The sequence below is a fragment of the Eriocheir sinensis genome, chromosome 35, assembly GCF_024679095.1.
Source record: "Eriocheir sinensis breed Jianghai 21 chromosome 35, ASM2467909v1, whole genome shotgun sequence".
Taxonomy (NCBI): Eukaryota; Metazoa; Arthropoda; class Malacostraca; order Decapoda; family Varunidae; genus Eriocheir; species Eriocheir sinensis.
In genome coordinates this window covers 4533329-4561153 of record NC_066543.1, presented here as the reverse complement: position 1 = coordinate 4561153, position 27825 = coordinate 4533329, and the positions used below count along the sequence as shown (strand labels likewise).

General features: G+C 42.5%; 2 protein-coding genes across 5 annotated transcripts in view; both read left to right on the top strand.

Annotated features, from left to right (window-relative positions):
- Positions 1 to 2849, top strand: part of LOC127007292 (uncharacterized) — a 38633-nt gene extending 35784 nt beyond the window's left edge. The window contains exon 5 of the mRNA XM_050878070.1: positions 33 to 2849. Coding sequence (XP_050734027.1) covers positions 33 to 163 — 131 coding nt within the window. The 3' untranslated portion in view covers positions 164 to 2849. The remainder of the gene's footprint in view (positions 1 to 32) is intronic.
- On the top strand, positions 223 to 27825 carry LOC127007291 (UDP-N-acetylglucosamine transporter-like). Of its 4 annotated transcripts, XM_050878068.1 has the most exons (9): positions 223 to 3779; positions 4111 to 4187; positions 15756 to 16032; positions 16381 to 16535; positions 16940 to 17062; positions 17485 to 17779; positions 18451 to 18566; positions 19076 to 19336; positions 22402 to 27825. In XM_050878068.1, exons 3-9 carry the CDS (start codon positions 15780 to 15782, stop codon positions 22426 to 22428), a joined length of 1230 nt encoding a protein of 409 aa, XP_050734025.1. In that variant the 5' UTR covers positions 223 to 3779; positions 4111 to 4187; positions 15756 to 15779; the 3' UTR covers positions 22429 to 27825. The 4 variants fall into 4 exon arrangements, with proteins under 4 accessions (XP_050734025.1, XP_050734026.1, XP_050734023.1 ...); XM_050878069.1 differs by lacking the exon at positions 22402 to 27825 and having other exon boundaries at positions 19076 to 21555; XM_050878066.1 differs by lacking the exons at positions 223 to 3779; positions 4111 to 4187 and adding an exon at positions 14893 to 15021 and having other exon boundaries at positions 19076 to 19338.

Below are 27825 nucleotides of genomic sequence, written 5' to 3'. Positions count from 1 at the left end.
TCAGAATGACGGTTGCTTTTCTCTCCCCGCAGCCGTGACCATCGTGGGCCTGTGTGTGGCGCCGAGCTTCCTCAAGAGCCCGGAGATCGAGGCCGAAGAGGAGGCGCACCTGCTCAAGCTGGGTCTGCCGCGGCGCAAGTGCTGGAACAAGAAGAGGACCTGATGCTTGAGGGGGGCAGCTCTCCCTCCACGCCTACACCCCCCGCACGCACATGCCACGCCCCCCCCGCCCCCGCCCCCGCCTCAGCCGCGACACAACCCGCTCAACGAAGGCACGACTCCCGCACCGCCGCCGGCCCTCGCTGGGGTTAGATGGACTTGACTTGACCTGCTTCAAACCCACGTGCTGACGACAGGAGGCTGACCAGTGTCTGGCCACGCCGGGAAGTAGCACACACAAAAGGTCACAGTGCTTTCCCATGACCTCACAGCCGTCACCAAGCAGCCTTGTTACCTCCCCCCATATCCCCCCCCTCACGTGCTGACGACATGCAGGAGGCTGACCCATGTCTGACCACGCCGGGAGGCAGCTACAGAGAGCCTCAGTGCTTTATCGTGATCTCACAGCCGCCTGTCAGCCCTGTAGATCAGTGTCCTTCAAACTCTTCTCCCTGCAACCCGATTCTGATCCCTGTCTTTTCTTGTATGATAGTTTCCGGTCCTTACCCACCAGGGGCCCTAGGGCTAATGCGACGGAGATGAGTATTGCGGCCACGCATAGCTATAGCGCACGCCCCCAAGTTTACCTGCGTACTCCCGACCTGTTTTGAAGGATCTTGACAGTACTGATAGCTGTAGGCCTCCTGCAAGCCTGTATTCTTTTTATCCATATACGTAAGGAAGTAGCGACCCATTGAGCAGTCTCGAGATCCAGTACTGGGGCGCGTCCTGTGCTTTGAAGAACCATTTTCCTCGACCTTCAAGACCGCTCCCATTCCCTTGTCACCCACTTCTTTCGTCGCCTCCCGAGTCTTGCCGTGGCCTTGTCGAGTGACTGTGAATGACGCGAATGATTGTTAGCGGTGGTGACAGTCAGAGTGACGCCTGACTGATGTTATGCACTAAAATGGCTCAGGTCCTACATCATGTGACTGACCGTGTCCAGAAAAGTGATTTATGTAACACTCAAGTGATTCGTAACCCCTGACCAGTCGTAATGATGCATCATTGTTTTAACGATGCCTGACCCGCGTTACGTGCATCGCAGGATAACTGACAGCACGCACGAGAACCTAACTAGCGCCTTGTATGCCAGAGTGAAGCTACTCACTTCAGTAACCAGTAAGTTATGCATGCCAGGGTGACTTACGCGATAAGTGATAACGTTGATTTACCTACACGAAGTCGTTCTTGCTATGGGGACTTAGTGATGAGAAGTCGTTCATGACAGGGGGACTTGGTGATGGGAAGTCGTTCATGCCAGGGGGAGTTACTGATGGTAAGTCGTTCATGCCAGGGGGAGTTACTGATGGTAAGTCGTTCATGCCAGGGGGAGTTACTGATGGTAAGTCGTTCATGCCAAGGGGACTTACTGATGGGCAGTCAATCATGCCAGGGGGACTTGGTGATGGAAGTCGTTCTTGCCAGGGGGAGTTGGTGATGAAAAGTCGTTGATGCCAGGGGGACTTATTGATGGGGAGTTGTTCATGCCAAGGGGACCTACTGATGGGAAGTCCTTCATGCCAGGAGGACTTACTAATGGGAACTCATGCAGACTTGCGTGACAGGTTTATTGGATTCTTGTGGAGAGTGTGGAGGGGAGGCAGCAGAGCCCGTCCCAGGCAGCAGCAAGGGGCAGCGTGACGGAGGGGGTGGGGTGGGGGGAGAGGAGACCGTCGTTCAATTCAACCTCAAGCGTCATGAAGTGATTTTCCTAAACCTTTTTCTAATGTAAATTACCAGTCTTTCCTCTTTACCTACGAATATTCTTACATATACATTCTTTTTTTGTTAATTTATTCACTAATTTATCTACAAATTTATTTCACAATACACATCTATTTTGTGGTGATAAGATGCCTTGCTCCATCCCTGATCACATGGTGTGCCCTGCGCTCCATCAAGCCCAAGGAGACTATATAACTATATAGTCCCCTTGATCACTCCCGTCACTGATGAACCAACAGACTGCACATGTTGTTTTCTCCCTATTATCTATCATACGTGCATTCATGGGGAGAGAGTGCACTGTGCAGTTTCCTAGGTTACAGGATCTTCCCCTCATTCATCTGCCTGTGGGTGGTGCATCTGCTGCGGCTGGTGACGGCCGTGTGATCTATAGGGAGTCTGCGAGCAGAGCTGGCCTAGGAGAAAATATTTATATCCATTGAACCTCTTTTTTCTCCTTTCACATCAGAGGGTAATATCGAAAACAAGGTAATGAATTTGTGAACTGTATTTGAGTGTGCGTGTTTCTTGGCGGTTTATCAATGATGCCCACATTTTTGTCTCTGCAAAATCAAAGAACAATACTCTGGAAAAAAAAATGGTAATGCCGAATCTGCATATGAAAGACGTTTGACATTTAAAAAAAAATATATGTTTACTTTTACTGAATTTAGTTTAAAAAAAAAGAAGATATACGTGGCGCCTGCTGTCAAGTCAGTTGAAAGTGAACCTGTAAATGTATGTATATGAAGATGAGGAAGCTTATACATTGGTATGTAAAAAGTTTAGCAAGACATATCGTCGCCGAATGCCTGTATGTGAGGGAAACCTGTGGCTTGATGATCAAAGATACCAGTGTGCTTTGCTACAAAAAATAAAAATAAAATAAAGTATAATAGCGTCGTAGACAGTTCATTTTGACGAAAATTTCTATGGAAAGTAAATAAATGTATGAAAAAGTAAATGAGCGTTTGTTTTGTATGCAATTAGTTTATGAAATGAGAAAAGTAACTCCAACCAAGCTGGTAAACGAGTGTACAGCTGTTCCGTGGTTGGGCCGCGTTCCTGAGATGCTGCCTGACGTAATTATGATCAGCGGTAAAACTTTTCTTCCAATATGAAAAACGCAATTATATGAACACAGCTCTGGTTTCTGCCTCGTTATGCAGCGCGGGCCAAGGTGTTCAAGAATCTGGTGTGTATAACAGGAAATGGAAGTCATGTATACGATGTTGTTTTCGATTGCTGAAGAGTTTATAACCCAAGCTCCGAGATAATGTTTCCTCCTCTGTTCTGGATGTTACTCTGTGAGGATCTGATGTATGATGAAGAAATTTGGTCGGCAAATGAAAACCAAAATCAGGTGTGTATAGTGTTGGTGACGAGTCAACCTCCATTGCCAGAGTTCCATCTAAAGCCTAACATTTCCGCTCAGCTATTGCTCAAGAATCTGGTGTATCGTGAAGGACTTTGCCGAATCCCGAAAACGAGTGTATAAATCCATCGCCGACTGTCCAACTCCCGAACCTAAGCTCCATCTAACGCCCGGCACCCTGCTACTGTCCCGCGCGAGGCACCGTGCTCACCCCCTCGAGTCGGTGTGTGCTTGAACAGTGCTTCAGTCGCGATAGCCTGAACCCGACCCGCTGTGCGCTTTGCTGGCTGGCTGAGGGCTGGCTGCTGCTGTTTTCGAGGTGTTTGTCGGCTCAGTGAGGGGCTGCGGTGATGCCATTGCTCCCGAGGTCCGCCAGCACCAGACGATCCGTTGCGTTGCTTCTCCTGAACTGTTTAAGGTTCGAGTTCGTTAAGTGAAGCTTCAGTGCTCGATCGTTTCGGCGTGTCGGATCACTTGCTTTGAAGAGTTTCTTTTCACATGCTGTAATTATCAATATGTAAGTATCTTGATTGTTTTATAAGTGTACAAAGTGTGTGTGTGTGTGTGTGTGTGTGTGTGTGTGTTCCTCTTCAGTGACGTGACGTGAGGGAGCATTAAAAGCGTCAGCGAAAGTTGTGAAATTTTGTTTTATCTTGTTGAATCAGCAGAGATTATTGTATTTATATATTTATAACTGTAAATGTTGCTTAGTTATAATGCGTATGCTGCAATGCTACAAGTCTGGATTAAAGATCTGAGTTATCTACCAATAAACTTACCCACCACCTAAAACGAAATAATTTTACTCCATTTTCTATGACAAAATATCAACATTGTCTTGCTGCCAGCGCGGGTCTCTTAGTGCTACGAGGGCGGCGGAGGATTCAGCAGTGGGGTTCGTGGAGGGACCGTGGAATATTTCTTGGTAAGTATTAAGAGTAAGGTTGCTGCTCAGATTTTTTTTCGTTTGTCACTAAACATATTCCTAATCCACACGTAAGTTAACCTTTGACTAGTCTCAACTGTACCGTATTATCCGTGTTTCTTGTGTCCAATGAGCTCTTCCGTAGTAAACGTTCGTGTTTGACTAACTTACTTGATTTTTTTCACTATATTTTTGAGGTGTTCGATGAAAGCAGATCAGTAGATATCATATATCTGGATTTTCAAAAGGCATTTGATAAGGTCCCCCACCAACGATTGCTCAGCAAACTACTGGCGCACGGTATCTCGGGTAACATTCACAATTGGCTTGCGGACTGGCTCTCTGAGCGGAAACAGAGAGTAGTTCTAAACGGTGTTACATCTAACTGGCTCGATGTCAAAAGCGGCGTACCTCAAGGATCAGTGCTTGGCCCCATGCTCTTCTTAATTTATGTTAATGATATCGATGATGGGCTCACTTGCAAAGTATCAAAATTTGCTGATGACACAAAAATTGCTTGTAAAGTAACTGCGATACTCGACGAAGCAGCTTTACAATCAGATCTAGATCAACTTGCACGTTGGGCCAATCAATGGCAAATGAAATTTAACGTTGACAAATGTAAAGTGTTGCACATCGGAAAAAATAACAATCGCGTTCGGTACGTAATGAATGGCCAACAACTTTCTGCAGTAAGTAAAGAAAAGGATCTTGGAATCACTATATCAAGCGATTTAAAGCCCGGTCAGCATTGTTCAGAGGTAGTTAAAACTGCAAACAAATTGGTTGGCTTCATCGGACGAGTCTTTAATAATAAATCGGAAAAAGTAATATTAAAACTGTATAATTCGTTGGTTCGACCCCGTCAAGAGAGTACTGTGTACAGTTTTGGTCTCCCTACTACAGAAAAGACATAGAAAAGTTGGAACGGGTCCAACGAAGAGTAACAAAGATGATTCCTAGGTTGAGAAATTTGTCATATGAACAAAGGCTTAAAGAAGTAAATTTATTCAGCCAATCAAAACGAAGAATGCGAGGCGATCTAATAGAAGTGTTTAAAATGTTCAAAGGATTCAGTGATATTAATGCGGAAGATTACTTTACAATTGATCGATCAAATAGAACAAGAAGAAATCACAATTTGAAGATAAGTGGTAAAAGATTCTCGTCGCACGAAGCTAAACACTTCTTCTTCAATCGAGTTGTTAATGTTTGGAACTCTCTACCTTGTGATGTCGTTGATAGTACAACAGTTACGGCCTTCAAGAATAGATTAGACAAGTGTTTTGAATCCAACCAGCAACTTAGATATTACTCATTGTCGTAATAACGTTAAGTTCTTTCGAATACTGGTGTCCTTGTCCGCTTTTATCGCCCGGTTAGTGGTAGCAGTAATGGTAGTTCTTTCCTCTTTCCTACATAAATTCCATGCAGTTTTTCCATGCTGCATGGTTCTTTTTCCTTTCCTGCCAGCTTTGGCTGGAGGGATGGGGGGGTGGGGAGGAGCCTTCGCCTTTGCTGTCCTTCATCTTCCACCTTTGATTAGATAGTTAGTGTAGCTTGTCACAAACAACCTCGTAAGGACCAGCAGGTCTGCTGTTGTTTGTTCTTCCTTTGTGTTCCTTTGTGTTCCTTTGTATGCCACTGACTTCCTGCCACTTGTCGAGGCGCTGGTGGCCCGTTACTTAACGCCTCATCACCTCTTAAGACAACATTTGAACAGCGATACACACACACACACACACACACACACAGGTGCTCTCACAGACACAGATGCAGGTTTTGTAGGCACAAGTGTTAGAGGAGAAGGTAAAATGTAGTAATGACAGTGTGGTAATGACACCACTTGTGCACATCAAAACAGTGGCGTCACTGAGCAGAGTGATTATATAGCAGTGTGGGAGATAGAGACGCGGCTATGGTTGCTGAAATAATGTGCATGTGTGTGGATTAAGAGCAGGATACAGTAAGTCAAAGTAAGTAAATAAGTAAGAGTCGTCGTTGCATGTTTTAATGGTTCAGCTTTTACATGGTCCAGGGAGCCTTTACATATCATACACAACATTGCATATTTAACGCCTCCGTGGTCTAGTGATCAGCGTGTCTACCTACGAATCAGCGGGCTCAGGTTTGAATCCCCGCACGGTAAGTCGGCGTGCAGCTCACCCAGCCGTTCATCCTCCCTTTCTGGGTGGTCGATAAATGGGTACCTGGGGAAACCTGGGGAAGGTAAACTGTGGCAATCCCAGATTTCACATTGGCCCGTGTCTCGAGGTAAGTGGTTGTTACATACCACTGGCTCAAAGGGGCAATGGTTCGGAGATGAGCACCGCAGCCACGCACAACCATAGCGTATGCACCCGCCTTTACCTTTATATATTATTTGCCCGAATGACTGTCTCAGCTGAAAGCAAAAATGGAAGTAGGAGATTGTAAATGAATGCCATAATCAATAATTACGTCAATGTGTGCACTTCAACGGCGAGCCCTCAGGGGTGAGCGGCATGCTTCGGACGGTCCCACAGAGTCTGTGGATGGTCCAGACGTCGCATTTATTGTAAAATGTATGGGAGTACCGCGAGATCTTGTGTGAATGTGTAAAACTTTGTTGCCTTGGCCCACGTGGGACAACCACCCCCCTCAGATCGTATCGTATTGTTACGCCGCCCCCCACATGCAACACAGCAGCACCGGGCAGGCAGGCGGCGTGCTGGAAACACAGGAGCGTGAACACAAAATAACCAGGGTCCAGAGAATACCTTTCTCTGGACCCTGCCGAGACACCGACAGCGGCCCGTAGAACTCCGGGGAGGGAAAGCCAGAGGCCGGACACAAGGAAAACGCACGTGTTCCTCGTTTAATGACAGATTCCGCACACAGTACAGTAGTCCTCGGGCACAGTACAGGTTATTCAGGCACACGGAGACACGACCCGGGCGCATATTTATGAAAGGTTGTTAGGATTTTGTTGCGCGGAGCCTAGCCCCACCCCTGCATTGACATCACGCGTTGATATCTCCTGATTGGCTGCTGCCTCCCTCCCTCTGCCTTGCTCTCTCTCTCTCTCTCTCTCTCTCTCTCTCTCTCTCTCTCTCTCTCCACCTCTGTCTCTGCCCCTCTCTCTGCCTCTGTCGATCTCTTCCTCTCTCTACCTCTGTCTCTGCCTCTCTCTGCCTCTGTCTCTGCTTCTGTCTGCCTCTGTCTCTGCCTCTCTCTCTGCATCTCTCTCTGCCTCTCACTGCCTTTGTCTCTGCCTCTCTCTGTCTCTGCCTCGCTGCCTTTGTCTTTGCCCCTCTCTGCCTCTGTCTAGCTCTGCCTCTATTTGCCTCTCTCTACCTCTGTCTCTGCCTCTCTCCCTCTGCCTTTGTCTCTGCCTCTCTCTCTGGCTTTGTCTCTGCCTGTCTCTGCCTGTCTCTACCTCTGTCTCTGCCTCTCTCTCTGCCTTTGTCTCTGCTTCTCGCTGCCTCTGTCTCTGTCTGTCTTTTCCTCTCTCTCTGCCTCTCTCTCTGCCTTTGTCTCTGCTTCTCGCTGCCTCTGTCTCTGTCTGTCTTTTCCTCTCTCTCTGCCTCTCTCTCTGCCTTTGTCTCTGCCTCTCTCTACCTTTGTCTCTGCCTGTCTCTGCCTCTCTCTCTCTCTACCTGTCTCTGCCTCTCTTTCTCTGCCTGTCTCTGCCTCTCTCTCTCTCTGCCTGTCTCTGCCTCTCTCCCTCTCTGCCTGTCTCTGCCTCTCTCTCTGGCTTTCCCAGCAAACAATATCACGTTGCAACAACGTTGTCAAAACGTTACGAATAGGTTCCAGATACGTTGTGTGGGACTTTGTGAAAACGTTGTGGGAACAGAACTTTGTCCACTCCCAGAAAGGTTGTCACAAGGTTGTGAAACAACGTACCCATGACCTTTTGAGGACCTTCTTGTTACCTTATTGCAACGTCCTTGCTACCTTTGCAGGACATGCTCTTCACTTTTTAGGGCCCTGTTCTCACCTGTCCAGAGTATTCCAAACACCAGATTAGGAAACTTAATATGTAGTATCTATTTACTGAATATTTCTGAACAACTTCATTAGGATATATTTAAATCTTCTAAATATATGTATGTCTCTAATGAGCCTTAAAACTAGATATATGTAATATACACTGATAATGAAGACTGTCACAAACTTTTATATCGACATTGAATTATTAGGAAAGAATAAATTGCAGTTTTTTTCTTTTTTTGTTTAAAGTAAGTAGGCCACGGAATTATTGGGAAAGAATGAAATGCACAGTTTTTGTTTAAAGTAGGCTACAGATACAAAGGTTATATATTGTACAGTAGCCACAAACACTATGATAAATCTTACTAACTGAAAGAAAAATAAAAGCCAATTCCCTTGAACAGAGATCCATTGCGTGAAGGGATTGGTTTCCTGCTTACATTTAGCGGATGGCGTGACAGCAGGCGCCTGCAGCCTGCTGTCACACCTGCAGACTATTTGACTGATAAAAAGGTTAAGGCTATTTGAAATATAAAATTAAACTTTATTAGCATTTATCCATGAAAATCAAATCACTTATGATAATTAAGTATATAATTTTATATAATTATTACAATTATATAGTCATGAGTTTGGTCAGAAAATCACAACGTAATTATTACGTGCTGATGGCGTAACTTAAGACGGGCGAAGATGCAACCTAAAAACAACGTTGTGTAAACGTTTCCTGTTTGCTGGGTTGTCTCTGCCTCTGTCTCTGCCTGTCTCTCTCTCTCTCTCTCTCTCTCTCTCTCTCTCTCTCTCTCTCTCTCTCTCTCTCTCTCTCTCTCTCTCTCTCTTTGCCTCTGTCTCTGCCTCTGTCTCTCTCTCTCTCTCTGCCTCTCTCTCTCTCTCTCTCTCTCTCTCTCTCTCTCTCTCTCTCTCTCTCTCTCTCTCTCTCTCTCTCTCTCTCTCTCTCTCTCTCTCTCTCTCTCTCTCTCTCTCTCTCTCTCTCTCTCTCTCTCTCTCTCTCTCTCTCTCTCTCTCTCTCTCTCTCTCTCTCTCTCTCTCTCTCTCTCTCCCTGTCTCTGCCTCTCTGCCTCTGTCTCTGCCTCTGTCTCTGCCTCTGTCTCTCTGCCTCTCTCTGGCTTTGTCTCTGTCTGTCTCTGCCTCTGTCTCTGCCTCTTTCTCTGCCTCTGTCTCTGCCTGCCTCTGCCTCTGTCTCTGCCTGTCTTTGCCTCTCTCTCTGCCTCTGTCTCTGCCTCTGTCTCTGCCTCTCTGCCTCTGTCTCTGCCTCTCTCTCTGCATGTCTCTGCCTCTGTCTCTGCCTCTGTCTCTGCCTCTTTCTCTGCCTCTCTCTCTGCATCTGTCTCTGCATCTGTCTCTGCCTGTCTCTGCCTCTGTCTCTGCCTTTGTCTCTACCTCTGTCTCTGCCTCTGTCTCTGCCTCTCTGCCTCTGTCTCTCTCTCTGCATCTGTCTGCCTCTCTCTCTGCATCTGTCTCTGCCTCTCTTTCTCCCTCTGTCTTTGCCTCTCTCTCTCTCTGCATCTGTCTCTGTCTCTCTCTCTGCATCTGTCTCTGCCTCTCTCTCTCTCCCTCTCTCTCTCTCTCTCTCTCTCTCTCTCTCTCTCTCTCTCTCTCTCTCTCTCTGTCTCTGCCTCTCTCTCTCTCTCTCTCTCTCTCTCTCTCTCTCTCTCTCTCTCTCTCTCTCTCTCTCTCTCTCTCTCTCTCTCTCTCTCTCTCTCTCTCTCTCTCTCTCTCTCTCTCTCTCTCTCTCTCTCTCTCTCTCTCTCTGTCTCTGCCTCTCTCTCTGCATCTGTCTCTGCCTCTCTTTCTCCCTCTGTCTTTGCCTCTCTCTCTCTGCATCTGTCTCTGCCTCTCTCTCCCTCTGTCTCTGCCTCTCTCTCTCTGCATCTGTCTCTGCCTCTCTCGGATCAGAAGTGGAATTGAACCTTTAACAAACAGCGACGGTGCACTAGTGACTGACAGCCAACATGTTGCAAACCTATTAAACAATTATTTTTCCTCAGTGTTTAATACTAACAGTCCTCCCACCACTACCACCAACACCAGTGCTAATGTAAATCCCGAGCATGCATTGCCTAACTTTGAAATAACAACCGATGAAGTCCTTTAAGCCCTCAAATCACTTAAAACAAATAAAAGTCCTGGACCTGACAAAGTATATCCTACTCAGCTCAAAGAAACAAAGAGCAAAATACTCTCCTCCCTCACAACCGTATTCAATATGTTCTTGCGACAAGGAATCTTCCCTTCGGATTGGAAAAAGGCTAACGTGACACCGATTTTTAAGAAAGGAGACAAAAAATTACCAGGTAATTACAGGCCCATTAGTCTAACTTGAGAGCATAATTAGAGACAAAATTGTGAGTTACCTTGAAAGCCACTCATTGATTAGGGACTCACAACATGGCTTCCGTAACAAAAGATCCTGCCTATCAAACCTATTAACCTTTTACAACGACCTCTTCACAGTTTATGACGTAACCAAATCACTGGACGTAGTCTATCTTGATTTCCAGAAAGCGTTTGATAAAGTCCCACATCATAAATTACTTTACAATTTAAAGCAAATAGGTATTGACGGTCAAGTACACCAATGGATCACGAATTGGACCGCCGCATGGCAGTCTGGTGCCATTCCTCCTTACTGGAAAAGGGGGTTGGTAGCCCATATCTGGAAAGGGAAAGGGAACTGACAGGACTGCAACAGTTACCGTGGTATTGCATTGCTCACTGTGCAGGGCAAAGTGCTTGCTCATTTGCTGCTAATGCAATTTTGATCTCAAAGTTTCAGAGACCTGAGCATTCTGGGTTCACACTCAGTTATGAACGACTACTTCCTTTCAGTATTCACACAAGAGGATCGAACAACTATTCCGGAAAGGGTTCAGGTGTACGAGGGCGAGGATGGCGATAAATTGAGGGATATAATCATTACCAGGCAAGTAGTTCAGGATGAGATAAATAAGCTTAAGAAGAATAAGTCGCCAGGTCCTGACGGGATATATCCGAGGGTATTAAAGGAATTAGGTAATGTACTCAGTGACCCACTAACCGACATCTTTAAGATGTCGGTAAATACTGATTATGTGCCCAGCCAATGGAAAGTAGCTAATGTGACGCCGATTTTCAAAAAGGGGGACAGGTCAGCTGCTTCAAACTATCGCCCAATTAGTTTAACATCAGTTATAGGCAAGATGCTGGAGTCCATAATAGCCAGGAACATTCGGGAGCATCTAGAGAAACAGCTTAATTCACGACTCGCAGCATGGGTTCAATAAAGGTAGGTCATGCCTCACCAATCTCTTGTCCTTCTACAATAAAGTATTTGAGGCAGTAGACAGAGATGAAAATTGTGATGTAATCTATCTTGATTTTAGTAAAGCGTTTGACAAAGTTCCTCACCAACGACTGTTGCTTAAATTACAGGCTCACGGAGTAGAGGGTAAAGTTTTGAACTGGGTCAAGGCGTGGCTTAGCAATAGGAAGCAAAGAATGCAAATCAATGGTAAAAGATCTGACTGGGGATGTGTTACGAGTGGGGTCCCACAAGGTTCGGTATTAGGTCCACTTTTGTTTATTATTTATATCAGTGACTTAGATACAGGAATTAGTAAGTTTGCAGATGATACCAAGATCGGTAGAGTAATTGAGTCGGATCAGGACGCTAGTACACTGTATTCTCCAGGATGAACTAAACAGATTGTATGACTGGGGGGATAAATGGCAGAAGGAGTTCAATATAGGGAAGTGCAGTATTCTGAGTGTAGGTAGGAACAACCCCTCTCATAACTATTGCTTTAATGACACACTCATAAGCAGGTATGGATGCGAGAGAGATTTAGGTGTCTTAGTGAGCTCTGATCTCCGTCCAAGGGCACAATGCATTCAAGATAGAAATCGAGCAAATAGGGTACTGGGATTTATTTCAAGGAGCGTAAGCAACAGAAGCGCCGAAGTCTTCCTCAAACTATATTTAGCATTAGTTAGACCTCATCTTGACTATGCGGTTCAGTTCTGGTCACCTTACTATAGAATGGATATCAAAATGTTAGAATCAGTGCAGAGGAGGATGACTAAGATGATTCAGGGGTTGAGAAATTTGCCATACGAGGAAAGACTCAAACAGTTTAACTTGCATTCTCTAGAAAGGCGAAGGGTGCGTGGAGACATGATAGAGGTTTATAAATGGATGAAGGGCTTTAATAAGGGGGATATTCATAAGGTTTTGTTGGTAAGAGAACCGGGTAGGACACGAAGTAATGGGTTTAAACTGGATAAATTCAGATTCAACAGGGACATAGGCAAAATTTGGTTTACTAACAGGGTTGTGGATGAGTGGAATAGGCTTAGCAGTCATGTGGTGAGTGCCAATACAATTGTCACATTCAAAAATACATTAGATAAATTCATGGACAGCGATATTAGGTGGGGCCAGATACACGGGAGCTTAGGTTCAAAGGAGCTGCCTTGTACAGGCCTACCGGCCTCTTGCAGACTCCTACGTTCTTATGTTCTTATGTTCTTATCTCAAGAGTGGGCGCCGGTCACTAGTGGCGTCCGTCAGGGCTCGGTTCATGGCCCAGTGCTCTTCATTATTTACATCAACGATGTGGATGTTGGACTCAATAATCGCATTAGTAAATTTTCTGACGACACGCAGAGAGAGAGAGAGAGAGAGAGAGAGAGAGAGGGTCATAGGAAAAGGAAAAAGACGGACGAAATACTTGTTGAATAACAGAAGCGGGAGGAGGGAGGGAGAGAACGAGAGTGAGCGAGGCCGAGGTAGAGGGAGAGAGGCAAGGAGGGGGGCAGAGAGGGGAAGGAGGGAGGCAGCAGCCAATCAGGATATCAACGAGTGACGTCACTGCAGGGGGTGGGGCTAGGCTCCGTGCGACAAAATCCTAACAACCTGCCGGAAATATGCGACCCGGGCACGCACAGGCACGCATACGGCTCTCAGCTGGCACGAACACGAGCACACCGACGCAGCCCAGTCATGCGTCTCCACACCAGCAAACAGACACATATATCACCCAAACACCCCACTGGTGTAACAGCATAGTATCGTATCGTAAACTCTCACTTCAGGAATATGGCACGTAGCGAAATGTTCAAATGTCCATTACAATGATGACGCAGCGATGCTCGGCTTCTGGAGGTGGAGTGTAACCACCTATTTATTTTTTAGCCATGATTCAGACAGATGATTTTTTCATGATTTTTATTTATTTTATATCAGTTTAAAGAGTACAGGTGTTGCAACAGTCATAAAAAAAAAGGTTAATTTGATTGATTTATATATATATATATTTTTTTTTGTTCTGGCGCAGGCGAGTGTTTATAGTGGCGCCATTATATATATATATATATATATATATATATATATATATATATATATATATATATATATATATATATATATCTATATATATATATATATATAATCATTTTTTTTCCGATAAATATTGCGAGGATACTTTTGAGCTTATACAAATGTCTTGTAATAGATATGTTCTTGTTTATTAGTCAATCAAACTCGAGTTATATTAATATTATGTGGAGTAATACGAGTGTCTCTACCATCCCACCTCCCTGGCCGAATCATTACCACGGGGAGGGATGCAATGATGCCAGACATGGGGATGTGTCCCTAGATTTGGGGATTTCGGGGCACTGATGGGGAGATAGCACAGACTTACATACTAGACTGCTCGCCAAGGCCCTCTAAGTGAAGCCGGCCTGGGGGGGCCGTGGGTGTGCCCAGCTCATCCAAAAACGACGACTTCACACACCTCACTCCCACCCTGTTTCCTGACCTCAACATTCATTTTTAAGAAAAACTGAGACCACCATCATCTTCCTGAGAAAATTCTGCATCACACTAGCATAAAATTGTAACAATAATATTAAAATACACATACGAAAATCAGAGTTAAATGAAGTAGGGAGTACACATTTTCTTGCACTTATTTCCCTTCAACTCCTTAATATCAGCTGGTTTTCGTCTCATCATTTTTATAAGCGATCCTAAATCTGCATGCTACTCTGCTTCTGATGGTGTAGGGTACGTACGTCCCGAGGTAAAAATATACATATGGTCAAAATCGCCTCCGAACATAAGTCGCGCCGTGACGGACTGACGGCATTCATTCGCCTCGGCATTTGTTTACTGAGCCTCGCGGCCCAAAGACAACAGTGTAGGGAGGGATTCATCCAGCTGACTGTCTGGCAACGCTTCGGACGATTTAAACTTGTGTTTCATCACCTATCACTGAAAACTGGAAATAGCTACGAGTGTGATATTAACAACCTAAAGAGCCAAATGATGAAGGAACATATTGAGATCAATAAAATTACACTACTTCAACTTCTTTTCTAAAAATATTGTTTTAATTAAAAAGTGGCCGAATCATCACCGCTCTCCACCGCCTCCCACACACACATCTGCGTTAAAACTAACACAATCATCACACAGTCATCATACAGCATTACCCACCTTAACAATGCAGATAATGAGGAAAAAGACAAATATGGGTTTGAAAACGTCATAGATTAAAGTACATGCCAGCAGAATCAATGCCTTCACGCTGACACACGAAATTACACAGACCTTTACACAGACCTTTACACACACACACCTACCATATCACAAGCATTACACAGCCTCACAAACCCGTACTACGCCTATAATGAGGAGAAAAGGGGAGCAATACAAGGAGGAAGACTGCCCGTTAGCGAGGCCGGGGAAGGGGAGGCGAGGAGGTGTTTGTCTGCTAGGCGGGGAGGGGAAGAAGCCTTGTAGGGGAGGCACTGAAGATGGTCCGTGCCTCCACTCCTCGCCATGGTGATATTGGTCAGTGTTGTGGTTGCAGTGGAGGTATACGTAGTAGTAGTAGTGGTAGTCTGAACCCGTGGGTGAACGAGGGATAGTAACCATTAGGGGTGGAAGTGGTACTATTTCCATGACCAGTAGGGAGTGTGCTCGGGTGTGCGCCCTGTTATAACAAGAAGTATTATGGGTGGTGGGTTAGTATTAACAGTGGATAGTAAATAGCAATAGTCATTGAACCAGAGTCTGAGCGAGATGGTGACCGGTAGGAGAGGTATGGGGTGTGGTGGCAGTAGTAGTAGTAGTAGTGGTAGTAGTAGTATCAAGTAATAGTAGTTGCTGAACCTGTGTCTGAGCATGAGTTGGATTGCAGTAGTTAGGTTTATTTAGGTTTACAGCCATCACACTGCAGAGTTTGACACAGTTTTCCCTGACTTATGTTGTGCAAGGGGAAGAAATGCCATCCCCCCTTTAGGTGGTTAAGTTAGTGTGGTAAAGAAGTTTATGGGTATGCACAAAATGTAATAGATGGATCACAGTATGGAATGTTAAAGGGAAAGCATTACATGGTAATATTTTTATGAAATTGGTGATGCATGAAAGCAATTTTAATCTCATTATTTTTAATATTCCTACTGCTGTAAAATTAATGACCCATTAATATATCGTTGCATGAAAGATATTTTAGCTGCTTCATAAACTATAAAATTTTAATTAAAAAAAGTTTTACCAATTATGCTATGCTTATTTTATTTCAGAGGAGCAGCTAATGTGTTGTGTGGATGAGTGAGGTGGACAGCCAGAAGGGGCCAAGCATGGAGGGCCCCGGGAACCGGCACTGGCTGCGGAGGCACCTGTTCTCCCTCAAGACCCTGAGTTTGGTGGTGTTGTCGGTGCAGACTTCCACCATGGTGCTGCTCCTCCGCTACAGTCGCACCAACTCTTCACCACAACCCTACATCATCACAACGGCTGTTCTCCTCTCAGAGCTCCTCAAACTGGGCCTTTCACTCGCCTTCCTACATCTGGACTCTGGTAAGTGTTCTGCCTCATGGTCTGATGGAGGGGAGACTGGAAAGTATAAAGGATGGAGTTTGTTGTTAGATTGCTTACATCAGATGACAAAAATGGGATTTTTTAATTTTTTTTATACAGCACAGAGCAACTCTTGGGCAACAAAAAGAAAATGTAGAAAAAAAAGCCTGCCAACTGATGGATGTACTAATCTTGGAAATCTTTGATGAATTGAGCTCAATAAACTTAAATTATGTTTTCAACACGATACATAAAGGAAAATTATATACATACAGAGGAACCTGTCCATTTATGATATAGAATTAACACAGCTAGGAATGAAATTTTTAGTCGCCTTGATTTTTGAAGGCAAAATCCTGCGAGTGACGATGAAGCGGTTGTATGAGGATGTGTTTCTGAATGTATGGGAGACCCTGAAGCTGGCCATCCCTGCCTTCCTGTATGTGGTGCAGAACAACCTGCTCTTCATCGCCCTCTCCAACTTGGATGCTGCTACTTACCAGGTCAGGAGTGACCCTTCAAGGCATTGTTATCAATTTTATGCATGGTAGGCCTATGACCAGCCCATTTCCATTTTTTTAATATAAAGTTATTAAAACATCCTCAACCTTTGCCTGTTGCTTAATCCATGATGCTTGCTTCTTATCTCTCCGTGTTACATCCAGCATTTTTCTATCCATTCCTTTTGTCCTCTTCTTATCTCATCAAAGAAAGAGAGGAAGGAAAGAAAGAGGGAAAGTGTGAAATAGCTCTGGGAGGTTGATGCCACCAAACACCTCACTGATTCCTTTTCACTAAAGATTCTTTGTCTCAGTGTCTTTAAAGTATAAACATAAGTTGATGAGCTCCTCTTGAAATATATTTGTATAGTTTTAGTTCAGATTGTCAGTGATCTTTCTCCCCTCAGGTGACGTACCAGCTCAAGATTCTCACCACAGCCATCTTCTCGTGGGTGATGCTGGGCAAACGCCTCGCCCCCATCCACTGGCTGTCTCTGTGTCTGCTGATGCTTGGGGTCTCCCTTGTACAGGTACTGTATTATACATGTGTATTCACCTATTTGCAGTTTACAGGGTCTGAGTCATGTTTATATTGTCTGACCTATACATAACCAACATGTAGCTCTCTGCAGGGCCACAACTTCATTGGTTTGGATACTTCCACTTTTTCAATAAATGTACTTCAGTCACTTTGTTCTTTGAATGTTTGAATTTCTTTTAAAACCAGTGTTAGTGATGTACTATGCAATTTCATCAGCATTATATTAATTTTTGGTGAACCTTCCTGTTCTATGATGTGTAATGCTTCCAGGTTAAAGCAGTGATGGAAAACTAGCTTGTGTAGATGGTTACACAAAATAATCATGCACTACATAGGTTGAATTAATAAAACTGCAAATTTAGTGCACCATTTATTGGGTGATTGAATGAATATCAAATAATTGTTCTTTAGGTAGATGGAGGCAGCAGCAGCAGAAGCACCTCCAAAATACTGCCCGAGGTGGAAGCCATCGAGGGAGCAGACCCAAGTTTGTTGGGGGCTGGGGCTGAGGATGGTGGTGAAGGTGGTGATGGGCTGCCTTCAAATGTTCACAACACAGCCCACCCAAACCCTGAGGTGCCGCGACTCCTAGGCATTCTGGCTGTGTGTGTCTCGTGCATCTCTAGCGGGTTCTCGGGGGTGTACTTTGAGCGTCTGGTGAAGAGAGGGAAGCAAACATCCCTCATCATCAGAAACATACAGCTGGGTGAGTCATGTGGTGTGTCCTTTTCCTTTAGTGAAATAAAACTAAACACAAGACACAACACACACAAACACAGAATATTGAATATACTACCTTGACTTTTAATTTTTTTTAAATTGTAAATTGTTTAAAACAAGACCTGATTTTGTTATTCCAGTCATTTGCCTTCTATTTTATTGCACATAAATGTAAACGTAGAAAGTACTGTATTGTCTTGTTTCTATGTACTAATGGCCCTCCACCAATGCGCTTGTGCTGTGCTGACCACAGACTGGCCAAAGATAGCTTGAATGGAGTGTAGGGCATAAAATGTTCATGGAAGCAGTTTTGAGCTTCAATGCTATGAAATTTTTTTCTTACTTGAGTTTTTTCTTTTGTACCAAAAGATGCATCAAATTATTTTCATAATTTAGCTTTTTATGTTATCACTGGAATTATTTTCATAATTGAGATTTAATGTAATCACCTTATAGTCTTGTGAATCTAGTGATTTATAATATGTGTATACTACTTGTGAGTTTCTAAGGGAAGAAATCTCCATGCTAAGCAAGGTTTTGCAAGGTGTGCAGAGAGGCCCCAAATACTTCACAACAGACAAGATATTGGGAAAACCTAATGAAACTTACAGGTGTGTGTGGGGGGTTAGGACATTAGTCTTGATTTTCTCCTTCCAGGCTTGTTTTCCATTGCGTTCGCTGTGATGGCTGTGACTAGTGACAGCCGGGCCATTAGGGAAAGTGGCTTCTTCCAGGGATACTCCACTGCTGCCTGGCTGGTTGTGCTTATACAGGTGTGTGTCTGGGTGTGACAGGTGTTTATGGAATAGAACTGGTGCTTGTGACTGATATTAAGGATTGGCACAAGTATTGCTACAGGGAAAAATATGAATGTAGTTATTGATTACCTTATTCAGGTGTGATCTGTGATACATGGATATAAACCCTTTTCTTGATTTTGTTTATTTTTTATCTGTTTTGCATTAAAAGTGACCCAGTTTCAGGCAAAGTTTGGGTGGAAAGTCAGAAAGGAAGGCTATGTAACTATTTTGACCAATGTTTTGAAGTAAAATAATTTAGGGTGTAATTCTTAACCTTGACATATTGTCAAGTAAAAACTCTGTCCTTATTAGTCATCTTATGCAACATGCAGTGGAAAATGGAGATGTGTAGTATTCATAATCTTGTGTCAAGTGTTCTCTGTCTACTTCCATTTCTTTTTCATTTTCTGTTTTCCTTTTTCTATCTCTTAGTAAGTTTTCCATCTGTCTTCAATTATAGCCCTCGTGGTTCTTCACTCCAGGCATTTGGTGGGCTGATGGTGTCAGTTACGATGAAGTATGCTGACAACATTCTGAAGGGCTTCGCCACCTCCCTGTCCATAGTGATGTCCAGCCTTGTGTCATGGCTGGCGCTGGGGGATGACGCGCCTACCCTACAGTTTGTCATAGGCGCGTCCATTGTCATTGCCTCAACGTTTCTCTACGGCCTCACACCCCAGAGGGAGAACGAGCTGAGGGAGGATTCTCATCATGCAACCTCCTCCATCGCCACCCCACATAAGGTGTAAGAAATAGCTTGTTTGGGTAGCTTGCTATGGTACTGTACAACTGCTACTACTACTGCCTTGTTGTAACCAGAGCAGCTTTATGGTTGCTGAGTACAGTGTGGTAAAAGCAGGCAAGATCCTAAGTTTTTTTCTGTTGAAGTTTTGAATTTTCTCTCAGGTTTGTTTGGGGCTTTGGTTGTATTACCTCAGTTAATGCTCTTGCACTGCATATCAGAATTACCTTTAGGTATAAGTATACGGCCTGCAATTCTACTTGCATCACTACTCTAATTTCTATATAAATTCTCTAATCAGTTGAATATTATTTGGAGTTCTTGTGTTCCAAAATTTAGTTATTTAATTCCAGTGATGAATTATTAACCCTCTTTTAACCCCTTCACTCCGGTGACGTCGGCATCCGACGGCGTCACCATTAGTCCTCTTCTAAACCTCTTATTCCTCTTTCATTTCCTCTTAATCCTCTTCTAAACCTCTTAAGAGGAAATGGAAGAGGATTAAGAGGAGGATTAAGAGGTTAAAAGAGGATTAATCCTCTTCCATTTCCTCTTAACCCTTTCCATACTGTGACGCCGACATCTGCGTCATGGATGGAAAGGGTTAACAATGGTGTCTGTTCTTTTGTGACTGATTGGGCGCTGCTCATAGCCATCAGGGTCATCGGCTATGACAGACCACTGCTTTTACCCTATCCTTTTTTTAATAGTCAGGAGTCGCTATCAGAAAATTTACTCGGTCTCAAATTTCTTATTATAAACTCTGTTCAGAATCAAGTTCTTAATTACAAATTTTAGTGTTGTTTAATGGTGCAGCATACCTGCACCTCATACTTATTTTTGTTTTTACCCTTGAATTCTTACTTATGATCCAAACCAATTCATGTACTTGATGTCAGTTACAGATTTGATTTCAAAACCACATTCATATGTTCACTTATGTCATGATGGCGTACATCCTAATATGTCTACGATGGATTTATGTAATTTCTATTACATGATATCCATTACAGTTCAGGACCATAATGTCCTCATACATATCCGTTGCATACCATAGTGCTAAAGTTCATTATAGATGGGAAGCATAAACTGATGAGTGGTTGAGATTGGGCTGTAGGAATCACCAGGCAATAAGGCTACAGAAAGATTAGTACTTGGGTGGGTCTTGAGGGAAGTGTAGGGAAAATTCACCGCTCAATATATTACAGGAAATTGGCAAGGAAAAGGATTGGCCTCAGAGTCACCTAGGACCCACCCACTGTTGACTTCAGGGAGAGGAGAAGGGAAAGTTTTCACCTGTCATGCAATTGTATGATTATGGGTGAAAACCATGTAATTTTAGCATAATTAAGAAAAAAAGTTGTCAGCAATCTCAGTACCAGCTAGCCATTTTATAGGATAAAATGGTGTTTCACCAACACACATTTCACCACTGTAGTCCATGGTTGGTGCAATGCAACCAGGAGGCTGAATGTACACTATTGTAAGTAGGGAAGGGAAAAACTAGGAAAGATTGTGTCTGTAGCCCAGCTAACTGTTTTACAGCATCAGATCTTGGTATGAATTATTCTTGGTGGTGGTGGTGTCATGGTGGTGGTGGTTCAAGAATTGCATTGATTTTTTGTGTGAAATGTGCATGGGTGAGCAGGTTTTATTTTAAATGGGCTTAGAATGTAAGAGATATTCACTGATACATGCAAAGGTTGAGATCCTTTTCAGGGAAAGAAAAAGCAGTGATGAGGCACTGATGCTCATGTTGGCATTATATCCTTATTAGTCTACATGTTGTGAATTGTTCCTGTGCCATCATAAGGTAATGGCTACATAAAAAGTCTGCTAAACATCTCAAAGAAGAGAAATATTTATCTTGTCATTAAGGTCAGCCCTTTCTTTCATCAGCAGTATGTTGGGAAATATGAACAAAAATTATTATACATACTGATAAGGACATGAGGTAGTGTTTGAATAAATTAAAAATGTATTTGCTGGCATATAAGGCAACCCGTGATCCTATAAAAAAAATAAAAAAAGACGAAAATAATAGTTCATGTTAAAGGCTTGGTATGTAGTTCTAACCTTTACATCCTGTGGCTGTGGGGTCCCTTGGGGTATTTGGGACCATCACCATGGGTTACTCGGGCTGCCAACTCCCAATGACTCCAGGTTTGGGGGCATGAAATACAAAGAATGTACCTTGAGTCCATTAAAGATATGAATTTTTGTGGTCATCTCATGCACTGTTCGCTCTGTATCCTGCCAAATGCCATATGTAGATACAGTCGTCCCTCAGATAGTACGGTTTCCAATAGTTCGGTTTCGGTTTTATACGGCTTGTCATAGAAGATCTTTTAGGATTTTTAAATTTCCTGCTCGCCGGGAAATTTAAAAATCCTAAAAAATCTTCTTAGAAAATCCACATAAAACCAAAACCGAACTATTGGAAACCGTACTGTTTGAGGGACGACTGTACTTTGAAACAGGTGAAGGTTGGTCTAGTTTTGAAAGTCCTCACGAGCCATTGGTGTAGAGAACTGCCAGAATTTGAGGGCGGCTATGGTGGGGGAACAGTTCAAGACGTGGTACAGATAACCTGGTTGCAGCGGGGATCATGTTTCTTAATGGTCCCTGTAAGTGAGATAAATGAGAAAAATCATCCCTCACACAAATCATTTCGTAATATATATCAAAGCATTTGTGATCAGATTATGTATCATCTATTTTTTGGGGTTTATATTGGCACAAATTTGGCCCATCGCTGCTACACGGTAAAGCCACAAATTTGTCCCGTCGCTGCTACCGGGATAAGCAAGTGGATATCAGTTTTAGAAGTGTTCAAGGAGTGAATAAGAAGTATTAATTATGATTGGGATGTTTATTTAATTTGCAATATTAGACCAATAATATTTGAGCCATAGCTTTATTGTCTCATTTAATCTTAACTGAGGTTTCTGTAGCACTAATCAAGGAAAGAATATAATTTAGATTTATTTATTTTATTTCAGGCTTGTCTCAACTATTATTTTTCTTCTGGGGAAAGCATCTTACTCACTAGCAATCTCTCCACAGACTGGCAAGGAAAAAAAACTTACGTGAGATAGTGTGAGTGTTAAGAGCAGTGGGAGACAGCAAGAAGCAGGGGTCACACATCCTTCAGTCCTTAATCCTGCTGGGTGCTGAGGATCCAGCTTCCCTCTCCACCTGCCAGGCTTGGTGGATGCTGCTGGCACCTCCCTTGTCTGTGAGTCCTGCTCAGTATTGTATCCGACAGCTGTGAATGAATCCTAGTCAGCTCTCTTTCCTCTTGGTCCTGTAAATCCTGGTTGATATTTTCCCTCAGATGGCTCTTATTCTTTTACATTGTACTATTTCTCTCAGCTGTGGAAGGGTCCTGCTCAGTACTAATTTGACCTAAAGCTGCAAATTCCAGCCACTGCTTTCCCCCAACAGCTGTTACTCTTCCATGGTAGTCGTACCTTTAGCTGTGATCTCCATGGTAGTCGTACCTTTAGCTGTGATCAAAGACTGCTGCCCACAATGTTTTCCTGCAGCTGTGACTGAATCCTGCAGGTTATTGTGTCCTGCAGCATACTATATTATTCTGCAGCTGTTCACCCTATTGTGCAGTGTGACCTGTCACACAGAATCTCCTTCAAAGGTACTATTGTCCATTGTTTTCTCCAAGGTAAACCCTTTGCTAGGTAGTGCTGTACTGTAGTAATTGTGAGCTATCTCATGTACCACTTTTAATTTGAGAGCCCAGTTCTTCTTTTTTTCTTTCAAAATATGTAATATATTTTAACTTTTATTGCATTGCACTGTAATGGAAACAAATCTCAGATTTTTATCTTAGGTCATAATTTTTGGTCCTGTATTACTTATGTTAGGGAAGTTATGGAATCTCTTGTTAAAGGTTTCTGTAGGTATGATAAAAATAACACAGTGATGTGCAGAAAATCTCAGTTTAGCTCTGTCTTTTATTGAACTGTGATGCATTCAAGTATTACAAACCACACACACACTGAGTGGTCTCAGTCCTACCCAAAGATCGGTACTATGAGCTCTGTGCTCTTCCGTAGGGGAACGGCTGGCTGTCTTGAGAGAGACCCGCAGCAGACCAAGAGGTGAATTACACAAAATTAGGTGAATACACATTCACAACCACTCGGAGCATCTTAGTGCGCTGGTTAGCATGCTCGCCTTACAATCGAGAGGTCCCAGATTTGATTCTCGGGAGTGCCTCCAATCCACGCAGCAGTGAATGGGTACTGGGTGTTAGTTGGGGTTGTATCCTACCTCCCAGGTGACTGTGTGGGTGACATGTGAGGTTGAAGTCGTACCCAAAGATCTGTCATCAGAACTACAAGCTCATTCAGGAAGGGTACTGGTTGGCGATAATGAGTCCATCACATGATCAGATCGTGGTGAATGACACGTGTAATGGTCTGGGAGGGGTCGTGGTCATACTGTTTTTTCCTTTTCTTTTTTTTTTAACTGAATTTGCTTGAAAATTTAAGACAAGATTGTGATGGAGCAGCTTTGTTTGAAACTACTCAAACTGCAGTTCCCTTTTATATAAAAAAAAAAAAAAAATGTAGTTTTGCTGATAAACTGAATGGTCCATGAGGTAAATGAGAAGAATTCTGAAGATATGTAGGAATATTGTGGTTTTGATGGATTTACACCACACAATTTTTAATTGTTATATAACCCTTTACAAACTATATATCCTAAGGGTCACATGATTATGTAGGTTCATATTCATCTTGATGTGGGTTAAGGAGTAACTTTTGGAGAGTGAAAGTGTGTTGTGTAGCTCCATACAGGGTTTGTAACCTAATTAGTCACAATTTGAAGTTATATTTCTCAAAGAAATTAATCATTGTGTGTGATATAGGTTGTCACAAAGGATTAGTTTTGTGTTTGGTTGTTGGTGTTACATGTTTTGTTGGTAGTTGTCTCATGGTGTGACGACATGTGTTGGGTGTGTCCTGCAGACATGACTTATTTGCCTCCAGGGTTGTGTATATTTATATTTTAAAGAATGTCTTATTTAAATGATATTACTTTTAGGTTTTATTACATGGAATTGTGGAATATTTCAATTATCATTTGAAACTTTTAAAAATAAATCAAAACTAGATATCTTCTTGGTTATTTAAAAAAAATTAATTAGTTATTTTAACAGTATAGACATTGCAATGCAAGCACACAATGGGAATGAATATATGGCAATTTGCAAAATTGTTTTCTTCCAATATCTTTTATATCAGACACCAAGTATATAAAGCATTTACTTCTTCATTTAACTCACTGCTTTATACATTCTTTTACCTGGTGATATTACCTTGCATCTTATTGACACATATATTGTCTTTGGCACAGTGATTAGAAATTTATTTTTTAAACAGTATTCACAGGCACTCTTTGTGTCTTGTGCTGGGCATTCATCTGTGTTGTGCAGTATTGATGAAGGTATTGCTCTGCTTACACTCTAGTTGTATTTGTGTGTGGACTCGTGACTTCTGAAAGGCTGAGCACATCTGATCTCTGTTCTTCTCAATTTTATCTAAAGATCTGTGATGCTTTAAGAGAAAGGAACCTGGTAATAATGGTACAAATACAAGGGGAAAATGACATTTCTTTATTATTATTATTATCATTATTATTATTATTATCATTATTATTATTATTATTATTATCATTATTATTATTATTATTATTAGCATTGTTATTGATTTTTTTATTCTTTTATTAAATTATATACTGTCTGCTGCTTAGTACTAAGTTTTCCATGTAATGTCGGGTTAGAGTTGTAAGTTTCCTGATGGCAGTGCTCCTCCAAGATGTGGAGAATCACCTGGGAGTACTCTGTTATTGTAGTGAGGGGGGACAGAATGTAAAACTACTCAAGAGAGTATGAGAGTGAGAGTACTGAAGGACAGTATATAAACAGGAGAAAGTAGAAATGCCTCTCTGAAGCCACTCTCATGAGGGATGACAAAAATAGATACGGTATGTAAATAGTGGGAAAAGTTTGGAAACTATGGAGCTTGTAAATGTCACACTTTTGAAGCTCTGACATTGTTAACCAGATAAACTTGTGCAATACTACTGTTTGACAACAAACCACAACTGAATGATGGCAAGTACTACATTAGAAAAGTGAATGTATTTTCCAAAGAATATGCATCAGTCACCATGGTGGCCTGTTTTTATTGGATTTTGTTGAAAAGGGAGAGGACTACCATTATGGGAAGGAAGAAACTAAGCACTTATGGTCTGAAGAGACAAGTGGGTGGACGAAGTTGAAAGCAGTATCGCTTGCCTTATTATTAGAGAGGCAGACACTAACTATATTCTGGCTCATCTAAACGTGCAGTTGTGTTCGGGGTCAGCCTAAAGATTCCCCTTGTACAGCGTTGCCGCGTGTCTCCCAGCCCGCGATGTAGAAATGTTCTAATATAATTAAAACCATGGCATATATGATCAGCAAATATGCATACATTTAATTTTAGTATTATAACGTATGAAAGAACAGTTAATTTATTATGGATAAGATACATTATAAGCATATAAAGAAATGTGGAATACATATTTTACAGTGGTGCTAAAAAAAATGCAATACTTATTGTTGAGTTTCCCTTATGTTTTGGGATGTGTATGTAGTTTCACAATTATGTTTAGATTGTATCATGAAGGAATGTATGTTAAAACAAGCTGACATAAGTAAGGAAAAAATAAATTCAAATCCTCGTGGCGGTAACGCGACGAGAGAGAGAGAGAGAGAGAGAGAGAGAGAGAGAGAGAGAGAGAGAGAGAGGCAACCAACGTGGGGTTAAAAACGTGGCAACGCTGTACTCTTGGATTATTCCTCACATGGCACCTTTGAATCGCACATTTAGCTGAACCAGAGTATGCAATGTAGTGCATCACAAAGCTGCTTAGGAAGTGTAAAGAGACAAAAGAAAATCCCTTCTTTAAGTGAGGAGGTTGAAATTAAAAAAAAGTGTGTTGATCTGACAGCCGTGTGAGGTTTACGTGATGATAATGACTCCAAGAGTTCAGAATATGAACCTCATCTTATGTAAGTAGATGTGTTTATTTTGATATTCTATGTATTTTTGTTGTGTATGCCTTTGATCTCTAGTTATTCCAATATGTGGTATTGTCCATAATTCAGCAGCCCCTAGGCCTCGACTTTCCCTGGATTTTGCAGGCTCATCCTGTACAAGAACGAGGCTTGTATGTGTAAACATGTGTAAAGCCTCTCAAAATGAGTAGTAGATAGTCATATTGGAAATAGTAGCCATGATTTGGTGTGAATAAAAGTTTTGTCTCAAAGAAGTGAGAGGTTGCCATAATTTGGCCAACACTATACTATTATTAATGACTAAACTGGTCACAGAAGAATGATGTTGCCAGTGTTTGGCCATTACATGAGTGGCTTGAAGAAATTGCTATTGTCACAGTTTGCCACAGAAGTATTGTTAATATTTGTCCATCCCTTTAAAGGACATTAGTAGCTGCTGATGTCAATTTTTTTTATCTTGTGGATTATTATTATTATTATTATTATTATTTTTTTTTTCATGTGTCAGCCTATAGCGCCGGTAGGCTTTCTTGAGGGGTCTGAATGGTAGTTGGCCCCAGCCCGTCATGGCGCAGGCAAGTCTTTTATAGTGACGCCATCTTCTCTCGGCTCATGCTGCCCCCCTGGAACTCATTCTTGATTTACTTGGACGGTTTCCTCCCGAGTCCAGGGTGATGGGTGGTCTTCAGGACAGCATGTGGGTAGTCTTAAGCCACTCAGCGGTGACTGAAAAATCCCAGGTGGTAGCGGGGGATTTGAACCCGCGTCGTCCGTCACGCACTCACTATCTGAGAACTTTATTGGCAATTTTTAAGTTATAGGTATGATTTGGTATATGTATTTTGCACAGGTCATACCTTTTACCAGCTCATGGGAATAAATGGTAGTTATGAAACAGGACGTCATGACAGACCAGCATTGCTATTCTGGATACTGACAGTAATGAGTAAATTGCTAACTTTGAATGTCATTGGTTGGGGGTGTAGGGATGTAAATCTAATTACGTATATTCTAAATTTGTCCGTTTTAGTCAGGCATTATGTTGCCTATGAAAAGTTTTTAGTTTGGGAGAAATTCTCTAAACTCTTCTCTCAGTTTAGTGTTTAGCTTTGAAAAGAAAAAATCTTTAAATTGAACAGCAAGACTATCACAAGAAGCTTTTGATATACCAAAGATTAGTGAAAGGGCTTGATTTGCTGTGCAGACTTTAGACACATGCCGTTTAACTGGAGAGTATTGCATCGTTTGCACCAAGTAAAATCAGACAGCTAAACAGTAATTCAAGAAATTAAAAACAGTGTTTCCAATATATTGTTTTGTCACACGTGTACGACTGAAGGAGAAAGTACCTGAGCCGTTGATTGAAGGCACTGTATATGTGTATCTTCCTCATTAGCAAA

Bases quoted from the DNA above. Each gene is read 5' to 3' on its own strand.
- LOC127007291 (XM_050878066.1), top strand. From the start codon at position 15,780: ATGAGTGAGGTGGACAGCCAGAAGGGGCCAAGCATGGAGGGCCCCGGG. The intron at 16,033-16,380 runs GTAAGTGTTCTG...TGATTTTTGAAG, and splicing joins CTTCCTACATCTGGACTCTG to GCAAAATCCTGCGAGTGACG. The intron at 17,063-17,484 runs GTACTGTATTAT...ATTGTTCTTTAG, and splicing joins TTGGGGTCTCCCTTGTACAG to GTAGATGGAGGCAGCAGCAG.